The sequence below is a fragment of the Perca flavescens genome, chromosome 5, assembly GCF_004354835.1.
Source record: "Perca flavescens isolate YP-PL-M2 chromosome 5, PFLA_1.0, whole genome shotgun sequence".
Classification (NCBI taxonomy): Eukaryota; Metazoa; Chordata; class Actinopteri; order Perciformes; family Percidae; genus Perca; species Perca flavescens.
This window is the reverse complement of record NC_041335.1, coordinates 28,314,861-28,341,350: the sequence shown is the minus strand read 5'-3', so window position 1 is coordinate 28,341,350 and position 26,490 is coordinate 28,314,861. Positions and strand designations below refer to the sequence as shown.

At 39.0% G+C, this 26,490-nt stretch overlaps 1 protein-coding gene across 1 annotated transcript; it reads left to right on the top strand.

The window, feature by feature from the left end:
• The first annotated feature begins 2,186 nt into the window (after positions 1 to 2,186).
• cabp7a (calcium binding protein 7a) lies at positions 2,187 to 23,382 on the top strand. The gene is made up of 5 exons (XM_028579284.1): positions 2,187 to 2,295; positions 18,165 to 18,308; positions 18,452 to 18,564; positions 21,245 to 21,395; positions 23,208 to 23,382. The coding sequence occupies exons 1-5, from the start codon at positions 2,187 to 2,189 to the stop codon at positions 23,336 to 23,338; spliced, it is 648 nt and encodes a 215-aa protein (XP_028435085.1). The 3' UTR covers positions 23,339 to 23,382.
• Positions 23,383 to 26,490: the final 3,108 nt, after the last annotated feature.

The window sequence follows — 26,490 nt, the reverse complement described above, 5'->3', positions numbered from 1 at the left end:
TGGTGGTGGTGGTGGTGCTCTTTTGTGTTGAGCCAGCTGGTATTGAACACTGCTGACACTGTCACACTGACCAATGTTCCATTGAGCATTAGAAAAAGGCCAACCAGCAGAGTGGATGTTTCTATGTGTGGAGACTGTTGCAAATCAGTGTAGGTGGGGATGTTTAAAGTTTGTTTATGCATATTATAGCTAATCAGGTTTACGAGCCAATTTCCTGCAGTAGGGCACCAAACTTTCCTGGATGCTTCTGTTTCTTCACAGACTGCTTGGTTGTGGTTTTGGGACGGCATCCATGTTCAAGTGTGACGAGAATGGAGATATACCATATTATTGTTGGCCACTTAGGGGCAGCAAAAACTAGGTGTGAACACAACATTGACATATCTTCAACTATTAAGTTGATATTGCAAATGTGTTAGCGAACAGTTGCTCATTTACACATCCAGCAATTAGGAAGCATTATCATTCATTTGGAGTCATGATACTGGCCACTTGAAAATGTATATCCAATATTTAGCTCTGTTTTTGTTCTCTCCCAACTCCTGGGGGAAATATCTGGCTCTTTAGCTGCTAAATGTTCTACTGTTCACCAGGTAGTTGCTAACTTTGTCTGCAAAATCCCTCCTTAGGGCCCCAATAGGCCATGGCTGAACATGAAACCAATTGAGATGAAGGAAACAAAGAGGAAAAAAGACATTTTCGAAACCTGCCTTCCATGCAGATTTCTCCCAGATGAGAGATACATTTCAGGGGATTACTAAGAAGATAGCTCATGGTAATCAAAAATTCAAGTGGCTCCATTGCCCTACTACATCATACCCCCCCCCCAACTGCTTAAGACAACCATGTCATTTGAAAGGTACAACACTACATTTCAAAATGTCGCACTGCACAGATAGTGGTGCAGCAAAGCATACATTTGGAGATGATGAAAGCCAGAGAGAATTTGAACTCCCCCCTTTCTTCTTTCTCTCTCATAAAATATAAAATACTAGCCACTGTACATGTCACAGCATTCTAGCCAACTAAACGGGCAGCAGCAGATACAGTTTTGCGTCATAGCAAAACTTAAAATGCATAAGTAGTGCTTGGTCCTCGGCCTTATGATTTATAAGGACATGGCGCTTAATTCGTTTTATTATATGCCCGGCACAATAAGAGCAAATCTACCATACATGATCATCAATCACACTTTATGTTTTTATTTTTATTATTATTATTTTTTTTAAATTGGTGAGTAACCGGAATGCGTACGGGAGTAACTGAATAAAAAGAGAGAGACAGAAGGGGAGGGAGGAGGGTGGATGTGTTATGCGGGAGGGATTGCATATAGTGTGTGTATGTGCAGCCGTATGTATGAAAGACAGAGTGACGGGGGTGAGACAGGAGAGAAAGAGGAGACTGACTACATATCAGAGGCACAGAGAGCTTCCTTTAACAAAAACACTCCTCCACTGAAGATGGAACAACCGGAACGCAACGCGCCCCCGTACCCATGACCAATTAAGAGCGAGCGAGAAATTGTTGTCTTTGGGGATCCGGACACGCGCTCATCATCTCTCCACGCTTTTAAGCGACACTTTTAGAATTATCTTGCCTATTTCCTCATGAATCTTTTAAGTGTCGTTTCGGTGGATTATATGAATGTGGCTGGATCTTGAGGACGGAGTGCGTCAAGTGAGCGCACGTATCCAACAAGTGGATGCATGAATGTGTTCGCTGCAGACAAACGCTAGGACTAAAAACACAAACAACCAGTGGAATGATAACCTACAAATCCGTGTATCGATTGATCGGTATACAACATAGACCAATAACCTGCATTACTTACCTCAGATGTGGAGCTTGTCTTGGTTGATGTATTTATGTGCGCATTATCTCGGCCTGAGGTAGTTTTATATCTAGTGACTTTGTGTATTAATCAGGACCTTGTTGTTTTTATCAAGCAAATAATAAAACGGTAATGTGGTAAGACACCCACATACATTTTCCTGCTCTTCAGTCATTGACCAAAAGCAAGATTTCGGCGGACACGCTGCGGTATCCACCGTCTCCCACCTCACCCCTCTCCCCCCATCAATGGGCTCGCTTCTCCGTTCCCTCGGTGACCGTGGGGGGAAGTTGGGATCCTCTCTGTAGACATTTCTGTATGAAGAGGGCGCAGGTGGCAGCCAAAGGTCGCAGTCATGCCGATGCATCCAGTAACCTCCACGTTGATGTACCGGGGGATCTGCACCATCCCTGACATCCTCTCCTACAGCGCCCCGGTGAACCTGCCCGAAGACGAAGTTGAAGGTGAGATGTTACCTGTTCGCGTGTACCTGAGGGTTTTCAAGGCTAGTGAGTTGTTTGATCATTAACAGAGTCATGTAGTGGCAGTGTACGTGGCTGCGGTCAGCTTCTGCGGTGGAGCTCATTCAAACGGACCCGCGGTCAGCACCTTGGACAGCGCTCAGAGAGCCGGAAAGAGAGGTGAAATGACAGATTTGCAGCTTCAAACAGGCCAGTTTTAGATTTATTTTCAAAATCTTGATATGTGAAAGAGAGTGTGCAAAAATAAGCACCCACTTTGTTGTCAGTGTTACTCAAAGATCAGCTTGTTTGTCTTTCATTGTTTGGGAATATAGATTTGCAGCTCATTCAGAAGGTTGGTCACATATGCCCTCAGTGTGGAGCTGATTTGGTTAATAAAAAAAGGCATCTCTGCACATCATCTTCTCCCACAACGTGCTGCTTCTTGTGGAAAGTAATGATGCGTTGGCTGTAACTGGAAGCAGAAGCTCTTGGGTGGAAATTTGGTTCATGGAAGCCCGATTTCACCGGCACATAAAGTCTGGCCACACAGACTTTCTGATGGTCCAGAAGTGTTTGTGTGACATTGTTGTACCACAGCTGCTAAATGATTTAACCAACATCTTTTAATTAAAAAAATAAGTTATCTGAAAATCACCTTTCTACATCAATATACACATTTAACCTCTACAGCAGGGGTCTTAATTGCTGGAGCTGGATGGATGGAAATTGATATTCACATATTATTTATACATCAAGTTTTTAATGTCTTAACTATAGTAAGCCTATCATCAATATTGTGTAATTTAAATGTTTTTTTTAATAGCAAAAAGGCTTTGCTAATAATGTGTTGGATTCATGTTAATGTATATTTTCAGACATTTTAATTATTGAAAAAAAACAATAATCAGGTGCCCCCTGCAGTAACTCAGGGGACCCCCTGTTGAAGATCTCTGCTCTACAGCATTGCAGTGGCACCTATCAGCAAAAATAATCATCCTCCCAACAAGCATGCTGACCCATGAAAACTATTATGAGCCATTAGTTTTTTCAGTATCCTGAGAATATTCATGCCTGGAGCACTTGTGATGTGAACCTACGACATCTGCACATCATCATGCAGCAGCCCCTGGGACATTGTTCAAGTCCCAAAGCGAATGTGATGACAGTAAGTTCTTGCGTTGTTGCCAAGTTTTCACAAGCTAGGTCTTGGGAGAGAGCTTGTCAGTGGATGCTGGTGCCGAATTTCTTGGGGAGAAATCAGAAATAAACTGTAAATTGAGAGTTGCACACATTTGAAATGACACAGCCACACACGTTTGCTTTGTCTCATACTGACACACAGAGGTTTGCATTTGCAATACGGTTGGCAGGGAAATGCTATTCAGTGCTGAGGTTGATATTAATTAGAAAAGGTGAGTTGAAGAAGCCAAATATGAATTGGTTCTGACTCCCAAAACATGTTCAATGAATGGCCGTAGTACCTTTAACACAACACCTGTTTTAGAACTGACAGAAATATCCAGAGACAAGAATGCGTGCAAGATCCTCTATTGCCTTTTTTTTCTGCTTTGACAGCCAACAAACTCAGCCTCTTATAAAAGAAAAAGTGTCAACATGTCAGTGCCAAAATTGATCTTTGCACAATGTCATGTCCATGAGTATAGCATTGCATCACACAGTGCTTTATTGTCAAACTTGATTTCCAGTGAACAGAGACCTTGCATCACAGAAGTGTTGTTTTGTGCACAGCAGCAGCACAAAAAAAACAAAAGATGGATGTCTCATATTTCAATAATTTTTATTGACACCAAAAAAAAGCTTTTGGTTGTTGGGATTAAGGAATTTCAGTTTCCACTTTGCCATACCGTTTTAATATACAATCAGCTTTGGGTGCAATAAGCAGACAACACTTGTTTTTAACTTCAGTTAGTCAAGTCAACCTGTGGTTCCTTGCTGCAGTCACTCTGGTGCAAAACAAAGTGAGCCATTTGGGCTTTACAGCTCAACTTATAGTGGCAGTTTGACTGGAGAAGCAATGGGATGCTTTGTGGAGAGAATAGGAGAGCCCAAGGTAATGCACAGTTAACAGCAGTGACAGTGTTGTAGAGCATTAGTGATTCCATGTGAGGGATGTCTAATAGTTTGTGAAAGGCAGTGGCACTGAGGAGATGGAAAGTTGTTGTCAAGAGTGTCACTGGGATTCACAGCCTTTCCAGCACAGAATGGATACCATGTACATGCGACAGGGCTGATGGTTTGTTGATGATAGCTCAATAAAGTGAATATATACTTACTAGGTGCCAATATGTATGCTTTCAAAAATATTCTTTTCAATCCTGACTTTACCCTCATTATATTGTCAGCTGCTCAGAGATGGAGGACAGTGTTACAAGTGAGCAGCTGGGATCAGAACACGTTTTCCTCCCAAGCAATATCATTTTGCATGATACATTCACCTCGTTATTGTATGTTTTTCTTTCCTGCTCTGATTTAGTACCTTCCTAAATCCTAACGTTCCTTTCAGGGTCCAGGCCTGAGCTCAAAACATACTTAACAGCTTGATACTACATGATTCTAACATTTCTTTAAACACATCAGAAGTCGGTTATTCCTTCTGCTTTGGGTCAGCTGTAAAACATGGTTAATTTATAAAACATAGGCTACTGTATAACATATAAAACATGACATTTTCCCCAATTTAATATAATAAACATGGTTATTTCCACATTATGTTTACAAGCCCTGTATATGGCAAAGGGAAGAGGTTACCACTTTAAACTTTTTTTCAAGTTCAGAGGAAAAGAAGAAGAAATTTAAAAGGAGAAAAAAAAAACCAACTAGTTATTTTTACACATACAGCAGTGGGGTCTGTACTCCAAACAATGAGGAAGTAAAGCCAATTTCAACAAAACTGGTTAATGATATTGTGGTTATTGCAGTTACTGTAAAGGTCGATAAGTTCTAAATTATAATATGCATTGAACAATCTCGAGTATCTGTCGATCAGATTTGACAGCACTGACGTTTCGGTGCTCGAGTGTCAGCCTGTGTCTCGTCACCGCTCGCATCTCTTGAGAGACGGACAAGAATTGCCTGGAAGTCTGAAGTGTCACATACATCAGCTCGGCCATCAGGGAGACAGGGCTTTGTCACCATACGAAATTGCACATATGTAAAATATGTGTGTATGAGTGCATGTATAGGGACAGGAGGCTCAAACCCTATTGGCACACATAGCCAATGTCTTCATTTTCAATTACTGGCTTGGACACCCCCAGGGATTGGACCAATGCCACCACACTTTGTGGCCGAGAAGGCTGTCAAAGCTATAATTGGAACAAAATGCAATTTTTTCTGATGCTCTTTAAGCCTGTGTGTGTTGGGCAGAAGATGGTGGGGGCGTGGGGGGGGGGGGGGTAGAACCTGAATGTACGACAATGCGAGCATAAATTGAATTGGACTCCGTATACTCCATTTCCCCTCCTACACAAGAGGGACGAAAAAAACTGTTGGTCATGTTAGCTCGATATAGTTTAGACCTCCTCCCCCACTAAAACACACACACACACACACACACACACACACACACACACACACACACACACACACACACACACACACACACACACACACACACACACACACACACACACACACACACAGAGCACAGTGTCAATATCACTGCAGGTGGAATTAAGTGGGTAGCCCATTTCCAGCAGCCCTATTGGAAGCAGCTTCAAAATAGTCCCAGAGCTGAGCTTAAAGCATTTGTAACCCAGAGTGAGGCTCATGTAAACAGACACAAGAAGTTTCCTGAAGAAACAAAGATAAAAAAAGATAAGGCAGGAGCAGAATGTTCACATCTCTCCCACAAGGTTGTGATCAGTGCAGTTTATTTATCATTTCTGTTTAAATCTGCTCTGGCTTTCCTTTTCGTTGTTTCTCACTTTTGTTATTTTTAGAGTTGAAGAATCACATAGAACACAACTTACTGTAAGCTAAGCTAGAAATGATACATATTCATACTGTATGTCTGCCTTTTGTTCATTCACTCTGTTTTATGTCCATAGAAATGTACTTAGAAAACAACTCCCCAATCTTCAGCCATGTATTTAATGAGTTAACCACAAATGTTGTTTGTTACTGACAGATTTTTAAAAGAGTTGTACCAAAAACCCTAAAACACCTTTATTTATTTGTGACCATAAATAGCCAAATAATTCTGACATTAAGGTAATTTAATCCAATCGACATACATACGAAAATATGGAAAAATATGAACAAAAGTATAATAATTGAATTTTATGCTTAAAAACAAAACAATTTATTTTTACTCAGTCTTTTAATACTTTGCAGACATAACTCCACAAATGCAGCCCAAATAAAAAGAGAAAGAGAGAAGCCCACAGGGGAATTTACTATATTCACATATTAATGGACATCATATTTGAATCTGGAAGCCCTTTTCTGCAGATCAAATATTTCTCAAATTAAAATCTCAATGAATGTACTCCAAAATTCTAGTGTTATATCTATACTCTTGTTAAATGATAGCCTACTAGTTTAGTAGTAGTAGTAGTACTAGTACTAGTTTACTCAGTTTCATTCCTAATGAAAGCCTTCTCTTACTCTCAAGAAAACATGAAAGTTTTTTTCTCAGAGCCCCAGCAGGGACAAATCTCTCATGGAGCATTTTATATTTACGGAGTAATTGTCTGTGCTAATCGAAATCATCGCCACCTACAAAGTTATCTCTCCATTCGTTCACAGTCGTGGCGAGCAAGGGGGCTTTCCTAGTCTCCAGATCAAACACAGATTGGGTTGTCATTCCCCCACTGAAGCTGATATGTTGCAAACAGGAAGTGATTGGAATAATGAAACCAACGCCACTGAAGCCTAGAGATAGATTTATAGAAATTGTGTCCATAGTACTATTTCATTTACTTAGTGCTATAAGCGATGGTGGGAAGATCTACCGTGTCTTGTTACTGAATAGGAAACTATCAGCATGCAATCACTGTGTTTACATTATTTCATTCACTTTGATAGATAGTGACACCTGCAGAGTGCAGTAGGTTTGCAGTGGATGGCTTTGCTAGTGTTGCTGAAAAGTAAGGGATTACTAAGACCTTCTTAAAATGACTTAATGTTTTTAGTAACGTTATCGGCTCCAGGAATGGCACTAAATGGTTGCTCAGTTTGGTCTGAAATATCTCAACAGCTTTTGGACTGGAAAATGAAATTTGGTAATGTTACAAACATTTATGCCCCACCCCTTTTAAGTCTCTTCACAAAACATAGTTTTATTGGAAAGCATATCCTGATTTTATCTAAGCTGCCCGCTAATTGGGTTTTAATTTCTTGTTTATGATATTTAATAAATTTTTGCCCTTCGTGTATTTTATCATTTAATTTGGTATTTCATTTCATTTTTCTCTCTGTGAAGCAGTTTGTACTTTGTTTTATTTCTTTTTATTATTATTATTAACTCGGTGGAGCCAGGAATGTTAGGTGGAAAGTGAAACCTTACAAAAACGACCAGTGATACTGACACAGGTAAAAAGTCTGTGTCTCAGATGATGAAACTTGGAAAGTCAGCGCTCTTGGCTTGTGGACAGGCCTAATTGGAGATTTATTTTTCTCCTCGTGTGTGTCCTTTAGTCGTCACTATGCATTTAAAAATATTGTATTAAGATATTCTGACTTCCATACTGCCTTTTGTTTTTGAAAGTAGTTTGCTTTCAGTAATAAAAAAATGTAACACATGCTATTGGGACTTGTTTTTTTCAAAACATTTTCAGTCGTTCCCTTGGCAGAGTTTTGGGGACTTTGCAAATTGCTTTGACTGACAGTTGCTCAAAAAACACTGACACCACTGTGCTCCTAATGGCATAAACTGCCTGTGAGGCAATCTTGATGTTTCTGCTCGACTCCTACTGTAGCTGCGGCAGAAAACATTGACTCATTCCTTCGCCCTGAGGTGGAGGGTTGACTTCCATTCCTTTGGAAATACTTACATGAATACTAATGCAAGATATTTAAAGACATCTGCTTGGCAAGACAGAAATTATGCACATAACGTAGCACTGGTGTAGAATTAGTGGGAGTTGTGGGGGTGAACTTCCAAGGGGTCAACTGCAACCATTTTAAAACATATGCTGCAAAGACGATTTGGATATGCTGGCTCATTTTCACAAGTGTGGCATGTGCAAACGATACATATGTGTTTACCAAAACCAAATACTTATTTTCCTCTCCTGTTCACTTCAGTTATTGACTGCTATTAGCAAAGGCTCTCTCCCAGTAAGCCAGAATTAGTTCAATTATTGTTCTTTTACAAAAAAAACCCCACCTCATTTTACCCTTAAATTGGATCCCCTGAACAAATTGTTTGTTTCCTCTTGCATAGAGGAGAGCTTTTTATATGCTCCTACAAAGAATCATCAAAGCAGTCTCTCTCTGAAATAATATTGAAACAAAAAAGCAAATCAATCAAATACATGTTTTTCCACTGCTAACATCATTACATTTCCACTTTCTGCCTTTCAAAACCTCTTGACAATGTTACAATTCTGGCAAACCGTTAATTACAGACGGCTTTTGTTAATGATTTACAAAGAAGAAAGACATGCGGCATCAACAGTACTGACTTCTGGATTCGTTTACTCCAAAGTTGATTCAGCGTTCATTGTCAGAATCTGAATTTGGTGATGTTGGATTTGTGAATTTTTATTCTACGAAACACTGAAACAGGATGGTGACATAATGCTGCACATGTGTGGAGGGAAGGTGGTGAATATAATGAAACTGGTACACACCTTAGTGAAGAAAAAAACACATAAGAAAGACAGGAAGGCTGAATTTATCCATTTTGGAGAATGACGTGGTTCGTGACATTACAAAAATGCAGCACTGGGGATTCCCATTAAAGCATCCTGATCGTATTTGATTTCACACAGGACACAAACCCAAGACTCCTGACAGAAAGTCCTGTTTGTTTAACCAATCCACCACCCCAACCTGCATCTTTATTTGACACTCTTATACTTTGTCACCTCACTTCCTCGTTTGCTCCTGCAATAATTACTACGGCCAGAGAGGTCGCCGCCCAACATAAACATAAATATGGGTCGTATGAGCTGCTTGCACAATCGTCCTATATGGTCGTTTTCTGGGTGTGGATGGTCTGTGTATAACGGCTATTTGTAGTTTTATTTCTTTGTTTTTGGTGCAGATTAAACAAATGAGATATAGCGTGTTAATGAATAAACTTTTGAGATACTAGTATGCAGATTTCTTCTTTTTTTTTACATTAAACAGAACCAGGCAAGTTGTTTCTCCCTGTTATTCTTTGTGCTGAGCTAAGCTACAGTAACTAGCTGCTCATGTCAGCTTCATCTTTAAAGATAAAAGAGTGATGTCATTGATCTCAGATCACGTCAACAACCAAGGTCTCGTATAAATTCTCAGTTAATCAGTTACTGTAATCTGGCATGACATTTTTCATTTTTCATTTTCGCCAAATTGGGTTTTGATGGAAAACATGAGGTGCAGATTAGCGGAGAATATCATGAAGTGCTGTGATTACCTCTGTCGGGTAGGTTAAAGTTGAGTCATTTATTCCCATTTTGATCGATTGCCATGAAGGAGTGGATCCAGCAGACTTTATTACCTGTGAAATTAACTATGATGAATTCTGGAAGGTGAAGTGTTTTTTTCCCCCTGGCTTATATTTCCTCACTTTGATGAACAACGCTGCAAAGTCTACACCAGACAATAACAAAATCCAGCAGTAGAAAAATGAGATCCATAGGCGAGTGCGTAGCGTTAATGTGGTGGAACTGATGAGGGAGTGTTAGATAAGCTGTAATGCAGAGTGGAGGCTTTTGATTGTTCACTTCTGACCTTTGTTTGAGGTGCTTCTCGCAGGTTTTCGCCTTGTGAATATTGGCGTCGGCTCAGCTTGATATCGGCTGTGATGATGAAAACTTGCAGCTTTGAAAACATAAGAGTGTGGGAGGGAAAAAATGGAGACAGATCAATGATTCCCCCTTCCTGCAGATAAAGAAAACCCGAATGAAGCAACAGAGACAGGCTCATATTTTATGGTCTTTCACTGTCTTTAATCGTTCAAGGTCAAGTGGGGTTTAAGAAGTTGGCGGGGGGATTTTTTTTCCTTATTGAGGATGAAAAGCGCTTCGACCTTTACAACTTTTTTTTCTTCTCTTCCCCGTGGTTGTGTTAACCAGGTTAAAGCGCAGCAAATTTCATCATGGGAGGAGTTTCCATCCAAACCCAGAGATAGGAATTTTCCTTAAGACACAGACACTCTGCCATAAACCCCTTTTGAATACTCCAGAGCCTTATTAGAAGCCTGCTATGGTAATATTTAAATCTTCCGGGTGCCCAAGTCGGCCCATATCCAGCTAAAGATGGATTAAGGTTGTTATGGGTGTTTAAAAATAGTCGTCTAAGGTTCACACACACACACACACACACACACACACACACACGCACACACACACACACACACACACACACACACACACACACACACACACACACACACACACAGCAAAGCAGTGTTTTTCTCACACGTCTTACATAAAGAGTGGGTGTGCTGCAATTACCGATCCAAAGCAGCCATAAGCAGATGCAGGTCTGACTGAGGCAAAGAGGATTCCTAGCTCTAAAAAAACGGCCCTGGAATACATTCGTGGACACTTTACCTCTACAAAAGCCCCGGCATTACCCTGTTCTGCTGAAAGTACACCATGTGTAATTGGCAAAAGTTTTCACTGATGCCATATATGGCATTAAAGGGGTTAAGCTTTGCTCTGGGCATGCCTCGAAAATACAAGTAACTATTTCCCATGTGATATCTTTCTGTTCCGTAAAGATGAGGAGCAGTGGTGTAGTCTAGTTTGTTGTAGTGAGTATATTGTCATTTTTCCCACCCGGCATTAGATTCGCCCGTCCCAGAGCGACACGTCCCAGAGCGACGCATCCCAGAGCGACAACCCCATAGGTTTTTGGTAACATTACTGCGTAAAGCATCAGCCTCATCTGGCTCATTTTCTGTAGTTTCTATAGGCTAACGTTAACGTCTGCTGTAGTGTCACTCGAAGCAGTAGCTTCAGGGGCAGGCTTACCAAAACACAGAAAGAGTGTAGTTTAAATTTGCTTTTGTTTAATATATGTACTTTAGTGATTTACATTAGTTAATTTCAAATCTGTGCAGAGAATGATCGACAACTGTGTTGTTGTTCCTAGGCGACTCGCAACACAGACGGGGTGAATTTATAAACGTAAGTGTGAAAGTTCTCTCACAAAACAATCATCGTTACGTAACGTTATCCGAAGCGGGTATACAGAAATCCTTGACCTTTCCTAGTGGGTATACTAGTTATACTCGTATACCTGCGTATCACGTAGACTACATCACGGTTGAGGAGAGTTCATTTCACCCATTTTTCTATTTACTTTTTTCTTCATCATAGGTCTACAGCCAAAGATGATGACATTTTAAAAGTCGTGTTCACTTTATGGCTATATCCTCATGAGTCTAATAGAAAATGCCGCATAGAAAGTGGATGTCTTGCCCTTTGTCATTGATGCTTCACCCTCGTCATGAATCCAAGCGTTTTCTATTTGTCTGCATGAATCAGCTCCATTTCCAAGTGATTCCAGGCTATGTTTAGTGCTCCGTACAGTTCACAGACTGTTCCACATCTCTGTGCTGCAGCAAGGATCTACTGCACTTCATTGATATAGAACAGTGTACAGGGAGAGCAGTGCGATGGAAGTACACACTGCACCTTTCCCTTGTGGGAGTTCAGCTTCAGATGCTTGGCTCTCGCAGCTCACGATCTTAACTTGGGCTTTTCATCCTCTGTCAGATCACACACCAGGGGACCGCATGGCATCACATCTTTGAAGGCCAACAAACCCCTCTCTACATCAAAGAAAATACCACATGCTTTCAACACAAATATTCCTATCTCCCCAGTGGAGTCATGGTATCAGAGAATGAGTGGAAGCAACAACAGCAGCTTCTAAAAATAACAAAAAACAATCTTATGTATATTACAGTTTTTTCGATTGCTAAACGACAGTGGGCACAACTGGAGTCACATGTGCAAAACTCTAACTACAGTCTGTACAGCAGCAGTTCATGTGGACCAAACTCTAGTTCGTTTTTCATTGCTTGAACACAGTTTTCAAAACTCTACACACTTATCCCATGACTTTAACCACAACGTGCACAACACTGTAGATTTACAGCACTTTGTTCAAATGCTAACACACTGCTGTCAAAACTGTTAACCACACATTCAAAACAGAATAGATTTCAGTCTGGTGCCTATCAAACACTGCTGATTGCAATTGTAGCTGAAAGCCTAAGTAGGTGTCTTGTTTTAGACTAGTTAGTGAACATATATGGTATTTATACAGAGAAAGCTCAAAAAGCCTTTTTTTGTATACAAACACCAAATACAGTTTTTTTCGATTGCTAAACGACAGTGGGCACAACTGGAGTCACATGTGCAAAACTCAAACTACAGTCTGCACAGCAGCAGTTCATGTGGACCAAACTCTAGTTCGTTTTTCATTGCTTGAACACAGTTTTCAAAACTCTACACACTTATCCCATGACTTTAACCAAAACGTGCACAACACTGTAGATTTACAGCACTTTGTTCAAATGCTAACACACTGCTGTCAAAACTGTTAACCACACATTCAAAACAGAATAGATTTCAGTCTGGTGCTTGTCAAACACTGCTGATTGGAATTTTAGCTGAAAGCCTAAGCAGGTCTAAGTCTTGTTTTAGACTAGTTAGTGAACATATACGGTATTTATATAGCGTAAGCTCAGAAAGCCTTTTTTTGTATACAAACACCAAATAAGAATGAAACAATTGTACACCGTTTGAGAGAAACAGGTAAAAGAGCAAAGATACCAATATGTCCAGGTAAGATGGCTGAGGTTATGTACACAGCTATACAAAAAAGGAAAACACTAAATCTTTAAAATAGTAAAACTGCGTTCTTACTGTCTTACTGTTAGAAACTAATGGAGGTGAAAGCAATAGAAACACTACATTCATTTTTATTTAGAGATGATGCAGACCAATGTGATGAAGAACACTTGCCACATGATGCTGGAGCGAGGCAGGATTAGTCACACTATTTTTTGGTACTGTTACATATGTACCTTTAGTTTTTTTCCCCCAGTAATTCCATAAATTACTAGAGACAAAATACTTTATTGAAGAAAACTGCTGATTTTCATGCCTTCTTTTTTACCTCATGTAAAAATTGGTATGTTATACAATCTATATGTTTTCCTTAAATAAACTGTTGAGTAGTGTCAAGTCACTCAAATTGAAAAAACTGAATAACAAAGCAAAAACAAGACCAGATTAATGCTTAAATGACAAGTCAATAAATTGCTGAGGCCAAGAGACAGAAAATGAATCAACAACAATTTGATAATCAAGTAATCATATAAATCATTGATCAATTCTAAATGCCGGCAACCAGAGATCTACAGTTGTGGACAGATTATGCTTGGTTTTTGAACCAACCAACTTGATGATGCCAACTTGGGCTGTGGGAACATTTTTCATTCTCTATTTTTTCTCTATATAATACACAATTGAAAATATAAATCATCAGATTAATAAATAATGCAAACAATGGAGACCTAGACCGTATCATTTTTAATTATGGTATATCCAAGAGGAATTGTTTAGCAGGGTTAATATGAAACAGTTGTATGCTATAATACAATATGGGGAATTAGCCAAAATAAATCAAATTTCCTGTCATTGTATACAGCAAATAGATCTCTATCCACTGCTGTATTATTATTTTACCTTTTTGGTTTGGGAATATAAAAGTGGATTATAGCTACTGACCCACTGTCGCTTTAATTGTGTGCCTCGGATTTATATCCATTTATTTCAAGGCTACATGACTAAGTGGTGGTGAAATTTTGCCAACTGCTTCTCTTTGATTGGGCAGAATAATTCAGGTCATCAGTGCAGGCCTACATCAATACCAGAGCTATTCAGTTTTTGTGCCAAAGCATTTATTCACAGTCAGGGAGAGGGGACAGTTTTAATAGTAATTCATTTTTATGTTCTGTGAATAAACTAAACTAATTCTGACTTCTGAGGAGTTTCTCAATTACAATAGTCACTGTGGGAGAATACATGTGGATTTGGCCCATTTGGGGCTTCCAGACTAAAGTGAAAATGGGGGAATATACATAGTTGTCTCTTCTGAGGACAAGATAGATTTACTCTCAAAGAGATAGCACTCTATCTGGATTGCGCTTCGTCAAAAAGAGAAATGTATTCTTTTAGAGGATGATTAATCAGCCTCTTTTGATACATTTGAGTGGGGATTATTATTTACGGTCGGCTTTACTTTAGAGATATGTTAGGTCTGTTTGGTACATATTTCAGCTTTACAGTTGTTTACTGGACTTGATAAGCCATTCATAATAATTCTGGCCCATGCATAAGGAATTGCTTTTCTGTAAATGCTGTGACAGAGTATTACAATCCTCCCACAACAAATTGAGTGTGAATTTCATTACAACACAATACAAACTTTTTATATCAAATATACTAGAAACCACTCATCAGTCAGGATGTTATTTCTCACCTTGGCCTTTGATCAATAAATAAAGCTTTCAGGAGAGAGGGAGTATTTGCTGAAACTGTTTTGGCACCTTATTTAAGAGTGTGTTTGCCTCCTGCGCGGCGGCAACATGTTTTTTTCAGGGAGTGTCTGCTGGAAAGCCCCTCTTTCTAAAGTAAACAGATGGAGTGGAGACCTCAGGTGGATACTGAGGTACTGTTATTCTATAAACAATAAGATCACATCCAGGGAGGAAGAGAAAAAAAACACAGATGGAGGTTTCAAAGTATACCTCCAGCAAGACAATTTGAAGGGAAAAACAATGTGAAAAATAGCTGCTGCAAATGTCACTCTGCTGGGTTTTATAAATTGCATGCCCAGATGTAATCCATTGTAATACATGGTTGCCAAGTACCCTTGTCCCTATGGCACAGTTTCTATTCTGTGGACGTATACTTGATTACAACAAACTACTTTCCTGAAGCCCTGCTGCCACATTATACATAGAATGACACTGTTTCCTGCCATCATTGATATTTAATGTATTTTCTTTCCAATGGGAATATTTGTCTCAGACTGTCATTCTGCTGATTTTTGCCCCAAGGCTCAGCCATTTGTCACCGTTCTGACACTCCGGAGCTGCAATTCCTTAACAAGACTGCAGCGGATTGATAAATTTGGTTAGTATTACACTTCAGTGACTTAACAACAGCTAATTGTCTATAACCCGAGAAGGGAAAGTCATTTGAATTACATTTTTTATTTCACCTTCCGAGAATGTTGTTATTGTCAGTCAATTGTAACAGAGAAGTTGTGCATTACTTTGCAACAGCATTTACCTCATTTTGTTTTCATGAATTATTCAAAGCCCACTGTACACTGTTTTTCATTTACAAACTTAGTTTTACTCTGACCTAATCTATTTTTACAAATCTTCTGGAAAATACTGTATTTCCCTGACTGAAAAGATATTACAAAGACCGAATATAGCTCTTACATGACTATTTAATGATGCAGTTTAGGGTTTCTGCTTCCAACAGATTAGAGAGATTATAGATTTAGCATGTGATTTTCTGAAGATTTACTTTGTGCATTATCTCCATCTTAAGATTCATCTCCTGCTCTGCTCTTTTGTGTGCAGATCAGATGTGTGACACAAAGATGTGACAAGTTTAAAATTGTAGGTGACTCAGTTGTGGATGTTATTGCATATAAATGAATGGATCCAGTCCCTCATGATGCGAAAACAAGCAGAGATGAGAGGACATGCACAATGTGGCTAAATAGAGGATTTACCTGCTTGAAGATTGTCTGTAGTGATTGTGGCTCTGTGTTAGCGGGGGGCATCATCTACACTGTAATTCTCAGAGTACGAACAGTGTGTCCTGTACTGTGTGACTTTATATTGGATTTTTTTATTCGCTGAGGTTGGAATTCTGTAGGCAGTTATTCATTGTTTATTGGGGTGTAATGGCCCTCTTTTTTTTTCTTCTGTTTATCTCAAACTAACTGCTGTTACTGCTACTTAGAAGTGAGGCACATTGTTTATCATTTTTTCAAAGGTGGATCCAGTGGTCTTCCATAAAGTCTGGGGAGTTGCAAGAGACTGATTATGAATGGTCAAAATTGGTGCATCGGTTTTTAATGTTTTGATAAATTTTTGTTCTTAGTATGAGTCAAGTTAGTCAGTGTGGCTATCACCGGAAATGGACAGTGGAGGGGAGATTCAACATGGATTCAACAGAGCAGCTACTCACGCAAAATGTATTTTATGGACACAAAGTAATACGTTGATCAGCCCACACCTACAATTCATCTGCTGCTCTAAATCCAGTCATTGTGAAGCAGGACTCTTCCATGGACACAGCTTCAAACTACATAGATTATGTTAAGTCTCCTGGCTAGTATCAATACAGGAAGAACCCTTTGGTATTACTTAACAAAGAAATGAAAGACCTTTGTTCTAGCCTTGAAGTCGTACACAGCTGTCGAAATGATTCCAGACTTACTAAATTGAAACATTCAAGTCATCTTCTCTGGTATTACCAAACATTCACACAACAACTAGCTGAGAATCTAATAAAAGACTTCATGAATACACACCTAAACTCCCCCACAGTTCTAATAAAGAGAACTATTTAAAAGTAGAGGAACAGAAGACTGTATAGAATAGCATCTCTTGGACTCTCCCTGCCTGGTAAATGCCAACATCTTTAAAACTCGATGCCTACAGTTTTTAATGCAGGCTTTCAGTTAGAAATGCCCAGTCTCCAGTACAAGCAGAGATAACCCTGATGATGTCATTAGGGTTATTTAGTCAGACTTTAGAAAGTTTCCCCCAGAGCCACGCACAGGAGAAATTGTTTTCACAGGCTGAGCAGTACCAGTCATGACTAGAAAGCTCATGTTGATATGAAAACAAATAGTGGAGTGCCGTCTTTAACGGACAATATACAGCAGCAAAACTGATATATTAACATATTAACACACAAAAGTAACAGATTATTTACTGAAGATAATGCATTTTTGAACCACGGGGACTCTATTCTTCACCATGCACATATTTACTATTTTGTTATACATTTTGGGCTTTAAAATCTGCTTGTCAGTGGATGTTATGACTAATCCTTTAAAATTATTTTTAATATCAACTCTTACACTTAGGGGTTCAGCAATAATTTTGAGTTGGCAGTAATTGTTTCAAATAGTGGGTATCATGTTTTAACCTTTTTGTCATTTTTTTGTCTTTCTTTCTAATAAATTATAGTACGGATGGGAAGCTAGGAAATGCAACCAGTAGAGTGTTTACGCACCTCGTATGACAGCAGCACATATTGCTGTTAGGTTATTTTTGGCATTAAAGCTTTTTATTTTATTTTGGCAGCCGCAGAGAGAATAACACTACATAGGTTTGATTCATCCCCATACAATTTTAAATACAAGGACAGCACAAAGTATTGCACTTTAAATTGTTGACAATTTGTCCTAATCTCAGCTCTTTGTTGAAGGATATTTATTTTATCTTGGCTCTTTTTTTTGTCATTGTACTGGTGGAATTTGTTCTCTTGAGCTGCCAACTCTCATATAACTATGACTCAAGCAATGATGCGGCATAAAAAATGTGTCTTTGCTGCATGGAACCTTTCCCACTTTCATATCCTGCTCTTCTGTATGCCTTCAGCTCGTGTGTGTGTGTTTGTTTGTCTTCTCTGCAGAGATCCGTGAGGCCTTCAAAGTGTTTGACCGCGATGGAAACGGGTTCATCTCAAAGCAGGAGCTGGGAATGGCCATGCGCTCCCTGGGCTACATGCCAAATGAGGTGGAGCTGGAAGTCATCATTCAGAGACTGGACATGGATGGTAAGGCAAACACACAGCTTGGATTTTTTATTATCTTAAGTCGGAAAGCATAGAAGCTTTGCTCTCTATTTGCTTACAAAACTGGACTTTAGTAGGCAGTTAAACCAGCGACAATAAACACCAACTGTGCCTCTTCTCCGCAGGCGATGGCCAGGTGGACTTTGAGGAGTTTGTGACTCTTCTTGGCCCAAAGCTGACGGCAGCTGGGATGCCAGATAAGTTCAACGGCACTGACTTTGACTCCGTTTTTTGGAAGGTGCTCATTATTCGGTCACTCATTTTCTGCCTATTATTAAGAAGATAGACAGCAGACTCACAGCTGTAGCAAACCCTTCAAGCGCATACACATTTAGACTCTGCCACTGTACGAGTTTAAAGAAAAAACAGTTTTAATTGCCACATCCACTGGGTTGTTAATGGGATGATTTTAATCTTGGAGAGGTTTGTATTCCCTTAAGAACTGTGTCCCTCCTCAAAACTTTGAGTTATATCTGCCTCTTTGTGTGTGGCCACAGTCTTATTACTAGAACATTAAAGTCAATTTGTATGTAAAATAGATATTAAGTTATTTACAGACACCTCGTTAATAATAATAACATAATCAACTGCTCACTTTGACAGTGAAATTAAATTATTGGGATGGAGCTCGTGCCTTTGTTGTAGTTACGTGATAACAGAGCCAGGGTGGCTGTCTGAAAGTGATGCTGCAAATGGAGTGTAAAAGAGAGGGGATTTCTGGGAATTGTTGGTGCAGTCAGTATACGAAAAAAAACCAAAAACATCTGCTGGGAGAGTCAAGAAACCCGAGGGACTGTGGCAAAGGCCGCATAGCCTCACATAACATTATTTAACAGACTAGAATTATCAAGCATGTGCTGGTCCTATCAAAGACAGCCTCCGGTCACAGTGGTGAACGTGGCTCAAGCTGATCAGAAAATGAGTAACATAGGTGAGCTTTCCTAACAGGCACAGATCCTTGATTGGCATTTTTGCAGGAATGTTAGTTATGGGTCTGTGTCAATCACAGATTTTTTATTTTTTCTAACTCAAATGTTACATAATGCCAGTGGTGGTGAAATATAACTAAGTATTTACTCAGGAACTCACCTTTGAGGTACTTTATTTAAATATTTTCATTCAGGTACTTTATATGCAAACTGTATTTTGTACTCCACTGGATTTATCTAACTTTGTAGAATCCGATTTTTACATATAAAACCTAAGACTTGCTTATAAAAAACAATGCTTTCCTATTAGGTTAAACTAACAGTATGTAAAGTTAAAATTAGCTTCGCATTCCATAATACCAACAGGAGCAGTACTCCATAAGGTGTACTTTTGTTGATAATACTTTTTTCAATTACGTTATTTTGAATGCAGGACTGTTACTTGTAATTTATTGTAAAGTATTTTTATAGTGTGATATTGCTATTTTATGTAAGTAGCCTAAATGATCTCAGTACTTCTTTCTCCACTACATTCTTTGTTAGTAGTTGTATTCTTAGGGTCTTTATATTATTGACCCAATATTAAAAGCTAATCCAATATTAGCATTTTTAACATCAATATTACAAGTGAAAAACAAAATAAGGGAGTTTAAAATCAGTTATCCAAAACATGAGGCTTAATGTAATCATCCACCAAGAACATTCAACTGGAGGGATCTTGTATTTTGATTGGATTTCAAAAAATTTCAAATTTCGATTCATACTTTCTATTATTTATTTATATTTCTATAATTTACACTGCAGAAACCCTTTTTCCATTTACTGCTATTTCTGCTGTTATTGTTCACTTCCCTTTTTAGGTCTTATGTGTGTGGGCCTACATACGACATGCATGTTTGTAAATGTCCCTTTGCATTTACTGTATATATATGTGTGTGTGTGTGTGTGTGTGTGTGTGTGTGTGTGTGTGTGTGTGTGTGTGTGTGTGTGTGTGTGTGTGGTATCATGTCTGCCAGCCTGTATCTAAGTTAAAGTGATGGTTCGGAGTAATGTCCCCCTAGGGTCCTTTGCACCATGACCTCGAGCCAAATACCCCCCCAAAAGCTTTTTTCACCTGGGTCAAAGATTGGGAGAGTTAGCCTAGAGTAGCGTTATCAGCTGAATAGCTTAGCGCAGGGGCTAATGGATCCGAAGTGTCTCTTAACATTACCCCACTAATAATGCCCGAAATGATACCAAACGTCTATAGTAGTACAAATAGGTTATGTACTCATAAAACGATGGATTGGAAAGTTTGTAAGTACACCAGAAGTTTATGTAAATAACACTTGCCTGCTGGCTTCTGCTCTCTGCTGTTGTTGTTGCTTCTGTAAGACGAGTGCTTAGGGCCGTCTACAAATTACAACACCGAAAAGAGATGCAACAAAAATATTTATTAATTTAACTTATTTTTTAAAGTAAGTGCTGGAGAATAACTAGCAAGAGACAAGTTATAATTGAGGTAAGTTTGGAGACATTACCTTATTTAATCATTAAATTTATAAATATTTTTGTTGCATCTCTTTTCGGTGTAGTAATTTGTAGACGGCCCTAAGCACTTGTCTAACTGCAGGTAGCAGCAGCAGCAGCAGCAGCAGAGAGCAGAAGCCAGCAGGCAAGTGTTATTTACATAAACTTCTGGTGTACATACAAACTTTCCAATCCATCATTTTATGAGTGCATAACCTATTTGTACTACTGTAGACGTTTGGTATCATTTCGGGCATTATTAGTGGGGTAAAGTTAACAGACACTTCGGATCCATTAGCCCCTGCGCTAAGCTGTTCAGCTGATAACGCTGATACTCTACGCTAACTCTCCCAATGTTCGACCCAGGTGAAAAAAGCTTCTGGGGGGGTGTTTGGCTCAAAGGTCATGGTGCAAAGGACCCTAGGGTGACATTACTCCGAACCATCACTTTAATGTTCAGTTATGTATGGCTATCTCCAGTGTGACATGCAGAAGTTAACAGTTGAAGAGCTGAAGAGGCTCCTCTACGACACCTTCTGTGATCACCTTTCCATGAAAGACATCGAGAACATCATCATGACTGAGGAGAACCACATACAGAACCCTGAGGACTGCCAGTTGGATATAGACAGTAAGGAAGAACCTCATACTTTCACAGACTTCTGCTGCTTATGAGATCTGGTGATATAATGCAACAAAGGTCCCAGTTTAAATTAAACTGGGGACGTTGTTATGGAACGTTGCATGCATCTTATCCACAAAGACTTTCCCTTCCTGTTGAATTTTTCCAAATGTCATTTTATCTAGGTTTCGAGCACGACAAATCAATTTCATTTGCATGTATTAAAATGTTTAAGGTGGATATCTTAAATAAAAAACAAAACTATCTGCATGGCTAGATACCAGTATGGGGTGGGTAAGTAAGTAAGTAAGTAAGTTTTATTTATGTAGTAATTTCACAGATAAAAAAATCACAAAGTTCTTTACATTAAACAGATTATATGATACATATTAAAACAAAGTGCAATTAAAATCACAAGATAATACGTAAGTGCGGAGAGGTCATCCAAAGGCCTGTTTAAAAAAGTAGTTCTTCAACTGATTTTTGATTATTTATGGCAGTGATGATGGCCCAGCAAACCTGATCGATAATAGCTCCTTAGTTTCACTGTATTGAGTAGAGCATGTCTAACCATAGTGGAAGAAACATCATTTGTAATCTTTCATCACACAATATATTAATAGTAATGTATATCCGTTTAACCAATTGCAGATTTCACCCTTAAAAATTCTTCACAATCATAACTTCTTTCTAGTCTCCATCATTTTCCCCTAAATCCACTTGTTGTACTGTGTTGTTGAAACAGCAGTGATACCAATTTCTCCCATGAGCAGCTTCAATAGATCGTAATGTACTCCAGCCGCTTATCAGCGTATGAAATGCTGTGGCCTCTTAGGCCGCTGTTTTGTAATTTGAGCAACTGTGCACAGCAAATGGCGTTGTTCCCTCTTCTCTCCTGTGTTCCCCTAATCCGTAAAAATTAACATACTATTGCTGAAGCTCCATCTGTCTACACAGACTCTGTGTGGAGAACCCCTCATTTAAAAGTCATTGTCAGAATGCAGGATATCCCCAACTCAAGTAGAGGCAGGTTTAGGGAAAATGCCTTATGTGAAAAAGTAAATTACACCTCTTCATTACAAAGGAACTGACATTTACTGAAGATGGCAAATTACGGTATCAGAGAAGGGTGGAATTTTCCTTCAATGGTTAATTTACAGAGGGCTCTTATAGAAGATGCTTTGCTTTTTATGTGGTCATTTATCTAATGTGTAGGTTTAATGGTTGTTGGAGCCATTTCAAACTTGTTCTATTATTTACAAAGAGAAAAACCTTTTCTGTTGGAAAACACTTTTTGAAGGCGTGAGCTGTTTTTCTCAGAGAGCGGCGATGACCTCTGGAGGAAATAAAGATAAATCAAAAGCAAGATCAATTTTAAACAGTCTCAGATATCTTCTATTTGGGAAAAAAAACTACAAGGCAACTTTGAACACAAGGTATATGTAATATATAGATATGTAAGTTCCAGTTTCAACTGCCTTGGTTCTTACTTCAGACAATTCTGCAGGTACACTACAACTATTGGATCGCTGGTGTTTTGAACATCCGTTAACATGCCAGTCAGGTGCCAATCCATTTGTTTGTTGTTCCAAAACTGCAATCAACATTTTAATCTAGATGCAGTTACACAGCGTACAGGTGTGAAAACAAATATTCATCCCCTATAATTGTGTTCATGTAATTATGAGGTTTTGTGATGAGCTCTTTCATTCGGAAAACACTATCAAGATATCTTTCAAGCATTAAATAATACCTGATTCATTAGACCTTCAGGTAATGTTTTTCCTCTTTCCCTCCCACTTCTTCTTTTTTCCCCCCCAGCTTCCAGCCCGACGCAGCATGTCAAGCAAACTTGTGTGCGCAAGAGTCTGATATGCGCCTTTGCAATTGCTTTCATCATCAGCGTTATGCTCATCGCAGCCAATCAGGTGCTGCGGAGCGGCATGAAATAGAAGCAGCGGCATTGTCAGTCTTTACCACCACCTAAAGGCTGCCCGACAGATAAATGACTGAAGAGATAAAGCTAAAAAACAAACAAAAAAAAACACAACAGACAATCACGCAGCTGTAAAACAGGCCGACATATGACTGTAGAATAACTGGCGTCACCAAGGACACTACATGGGCTGGAATTTTCAGAGACATGCTGACAACTGAGTTTCAAGAACGACAGGACCTCACATACAAAGAGACAGTGCTGTGTTTAAAGGTGACAGCTGACTATACAGTACATATCACTCTTCGTAATTCAACATTTAGTATTCATTAGCTATGTGCATTTGAGCAGTGTTGCATTTAGTACGGTGGCAGCTATAAAGAGAAGTGTAGTGACTGTCCAGTTCTGTATTTGTCCAGTGTACCATGCAGTTTATTATAAACAAGTAGAAAGAAATCTGTGAAATATTGTGGGGGACATTAGAGAAAATGTATTCCTGCTGCCGAAAGGTGTTGTTATGTGCAAGGTCTGGAGTGCACAGCATTGTGAAGATTTTGTATGCGGTGCAACATTGCAACAAAAACCAAGTGGGAATAACAACAGCTTGGTAAAAAAGAAATAGGGTTTGCAGGGAGGTGCATGTGATTGGGTGGATAGTTTCACTCATTCATTCAGGCGTCTGGGCTTCAGTCTGAGCAGGACGGAGCAAAGTGAGGCAGGTTAACAGCTCGCGGGCGGAAGGCATTGAGGTCTGAATGGATAGGTAACTAGCTGGACATGCAGTAAACACTCGACTCTCTCTGTCTCCACTGCGGGGCTGTGCGGGCCTCAGAGGATGACCATCATCTATGCATGAAATGCATGGATGTAAACAGTCGTCTTGAAACATTTGTAAAAGTTCTTATCAATGTATTTAATCATTATGACTGAGTAAAAGCTGTTTTCAATTACTTAATGACAACTGTGAGCAATTGTGTGTGGTACAACAAAAGTAAAGCATACAACTGCATGAAAAAGAAGGGCTGCTCTAGTACATGCTCGTAAAAAAACAAACAAAAAAAGATTTCGGGATTGCTAAGCTGTTGATCTTTTGCCTTGCTGGGCGCCTGATGACCGCTGCCCACTGTCACCGAAGAGCAAAAAATCTTCAAGATGTGTTCACGCAACATTTGAAGAATATGCATCAGTACTTATGTGGTTGGTAGTGCAGATATACATGTGCAAGAATGGATTTTGTTTGTATTTTGTGTCTTATTTTTTTAGTTGTTTTTTTTGTCTTTTGCTATAGAGCAATTAATGTATGTTAAATAGACGTGTCACCATGCTTAGGAGGGACGTGAATCTTCAAAAATGTTAGCACCAATGGACCTATTAACTGTTGAGGTCAGAAAAGTTTATATAGCACTTTTCAAACAAAGGTTTTGGCAATACAAGAGAAAAGAAAAGACATTGGCTCTGAGGGTACAACCCTCTTATTCAGTGAGATGCAGACAGATGAGTGAGAACAGGTGTGTCAGAAGTTGCCCAGTGCATTGGAGTTTGACAGGGGTCAAATGGTGTAAACTGTTGCAATAAAACATAAATATCTGTGAAGCACCCCATGAATTTGATTGGGTGTAGTTTAGATTGTTGTGCATGCATCTGGGTTAGGTCTGTCATCATCATTGTGTGTCTTGTATATAAACCAACTTTAACCAAAGCTTTGGAGGGATCTATGCCAACAGAACTGGGCCACATAACGAGAGCAAGCTCGGTAAACAATCCAGTGAAATTAACATTTAAATTATTGAAAAGAAACTAGAAATCCCGCAGTCTCACAGTACTCAATATGGTCTGATTAGCAGACCTTCATCAGGAAATATTTAATCTTAAATTTAGAATTTTTGACAGGTGTAAAGAAAAGTTGCCCACACAGTTCCAAATCTTAGACAGTGTATCAGGTGCACGGCAGTGACAAGGATCAAAGAAAACAAAACTCCGGCACTCACTCATCAAGTGATCTTCTCATTTAATGTGGACAAAAAATGAACATGTTTTACCTAGAAGCCGTAGTAATCAGTGTCAATTTTTGACAGGGCGTGTTTGGAAAGTAAACAAAATAAATAAAAAAACGCCTCAAAAACAAGTTACTGCAATATAGAGATCTAAAGAATTCACATCTTATCAATATCCCTTTTTAGAATCTGTATTGGCAGCTCCCCAAACTTTTATCTTACACAGGAGCCAGAACCTCACAGAGACAACAAAATTAGACTACCCTATCGCGCAGAGCCAGGAGGGATAACGATTACCTGATGCACCCGGGTAATTTGTCAAAAGTGTCAATGTTGTGGGGAACACAACACACAGAAAATGCCCATTTATTAACAGATATCTTTGTTTCCATTTTTGCACTTTAAGATGTGCTGCAGCGCACAACAACAACTCACCGCCATGATTGTTCATCCAATTCCTGATATAGTTTTGGCAAAAAGAATTACATTACTATAGATGTAGGTATCTATTTTTGTGATACAAATTTAATGGAATAGAATATTAACTGACTAACAAATGATACTGTCTCATTGTTTTTTTTTTTTATTATATGTTCACAGAGGGAACATTTCCATGGGGAATAAAGTTATAATGATATTTTGATTTGTTGCCTTATTCTTTTTAAAACACTTTGGCATTGTGCATACACATACAAATACTCCAATCATGGGTTTATTATTTATCACCAGAGCAAAATGTACAAACCAATATTTATTTTCATTTTACTGATGAAAAAGACTGTATGAACATGTCGATAGTCTACTAAATGTTCTATTTCCATTGTACTGTACTTTGATACTTGTCTTGCAAAAATGTTTATGGACCATGTAATATCTGTTCATTGACTCAACCTGATGTTCTTCTTCTATGTCTGTGGAAAGGTATTTCCATGAATAAAATAACAACCATGTTATGTGTCCGTGAAATCATTTTCTAGCTGTCAAATCCTCAATCAGAGAAATGACTCTGTGAAATGCTGAGGATCAGCTTGGCTTTATCGATTGACATCCTGACATTTCAGATTGAAATCCACAGAAAATTATAGATTTTTTCAAGGTTAGCTGAATCCACGGATTGGTGTTTAGGGCCCCATCTGTTACATTTATCCCAACAAAATCGCCTCTTATATAACTT

Bases quoted from the DNA above. Each gene is read 5' to 3' on its own strand.
- cabp7a (XM_028579284.1), top strand. From the start codon at position 2,187: ATGCCGATGCATCCAGTAACCTCCACGTTGATGTACCGGGGGATCTGC. The intron at 2,296-18,164 runs GTGAGATGTTAC...TCTTCTCTGCAG, and splicing joins GCCCGAAGACGAAGTTGAAG to AGATCCGTGAGGCCTTCAAA. The intron at 21,396-23,207 runs GTAAGGAAGAAC...TTTCCCCCCCAG, and splicing joins CTGCCAGTTGGATATAGACA to CTTCCAGCCCGACGCAGCAT.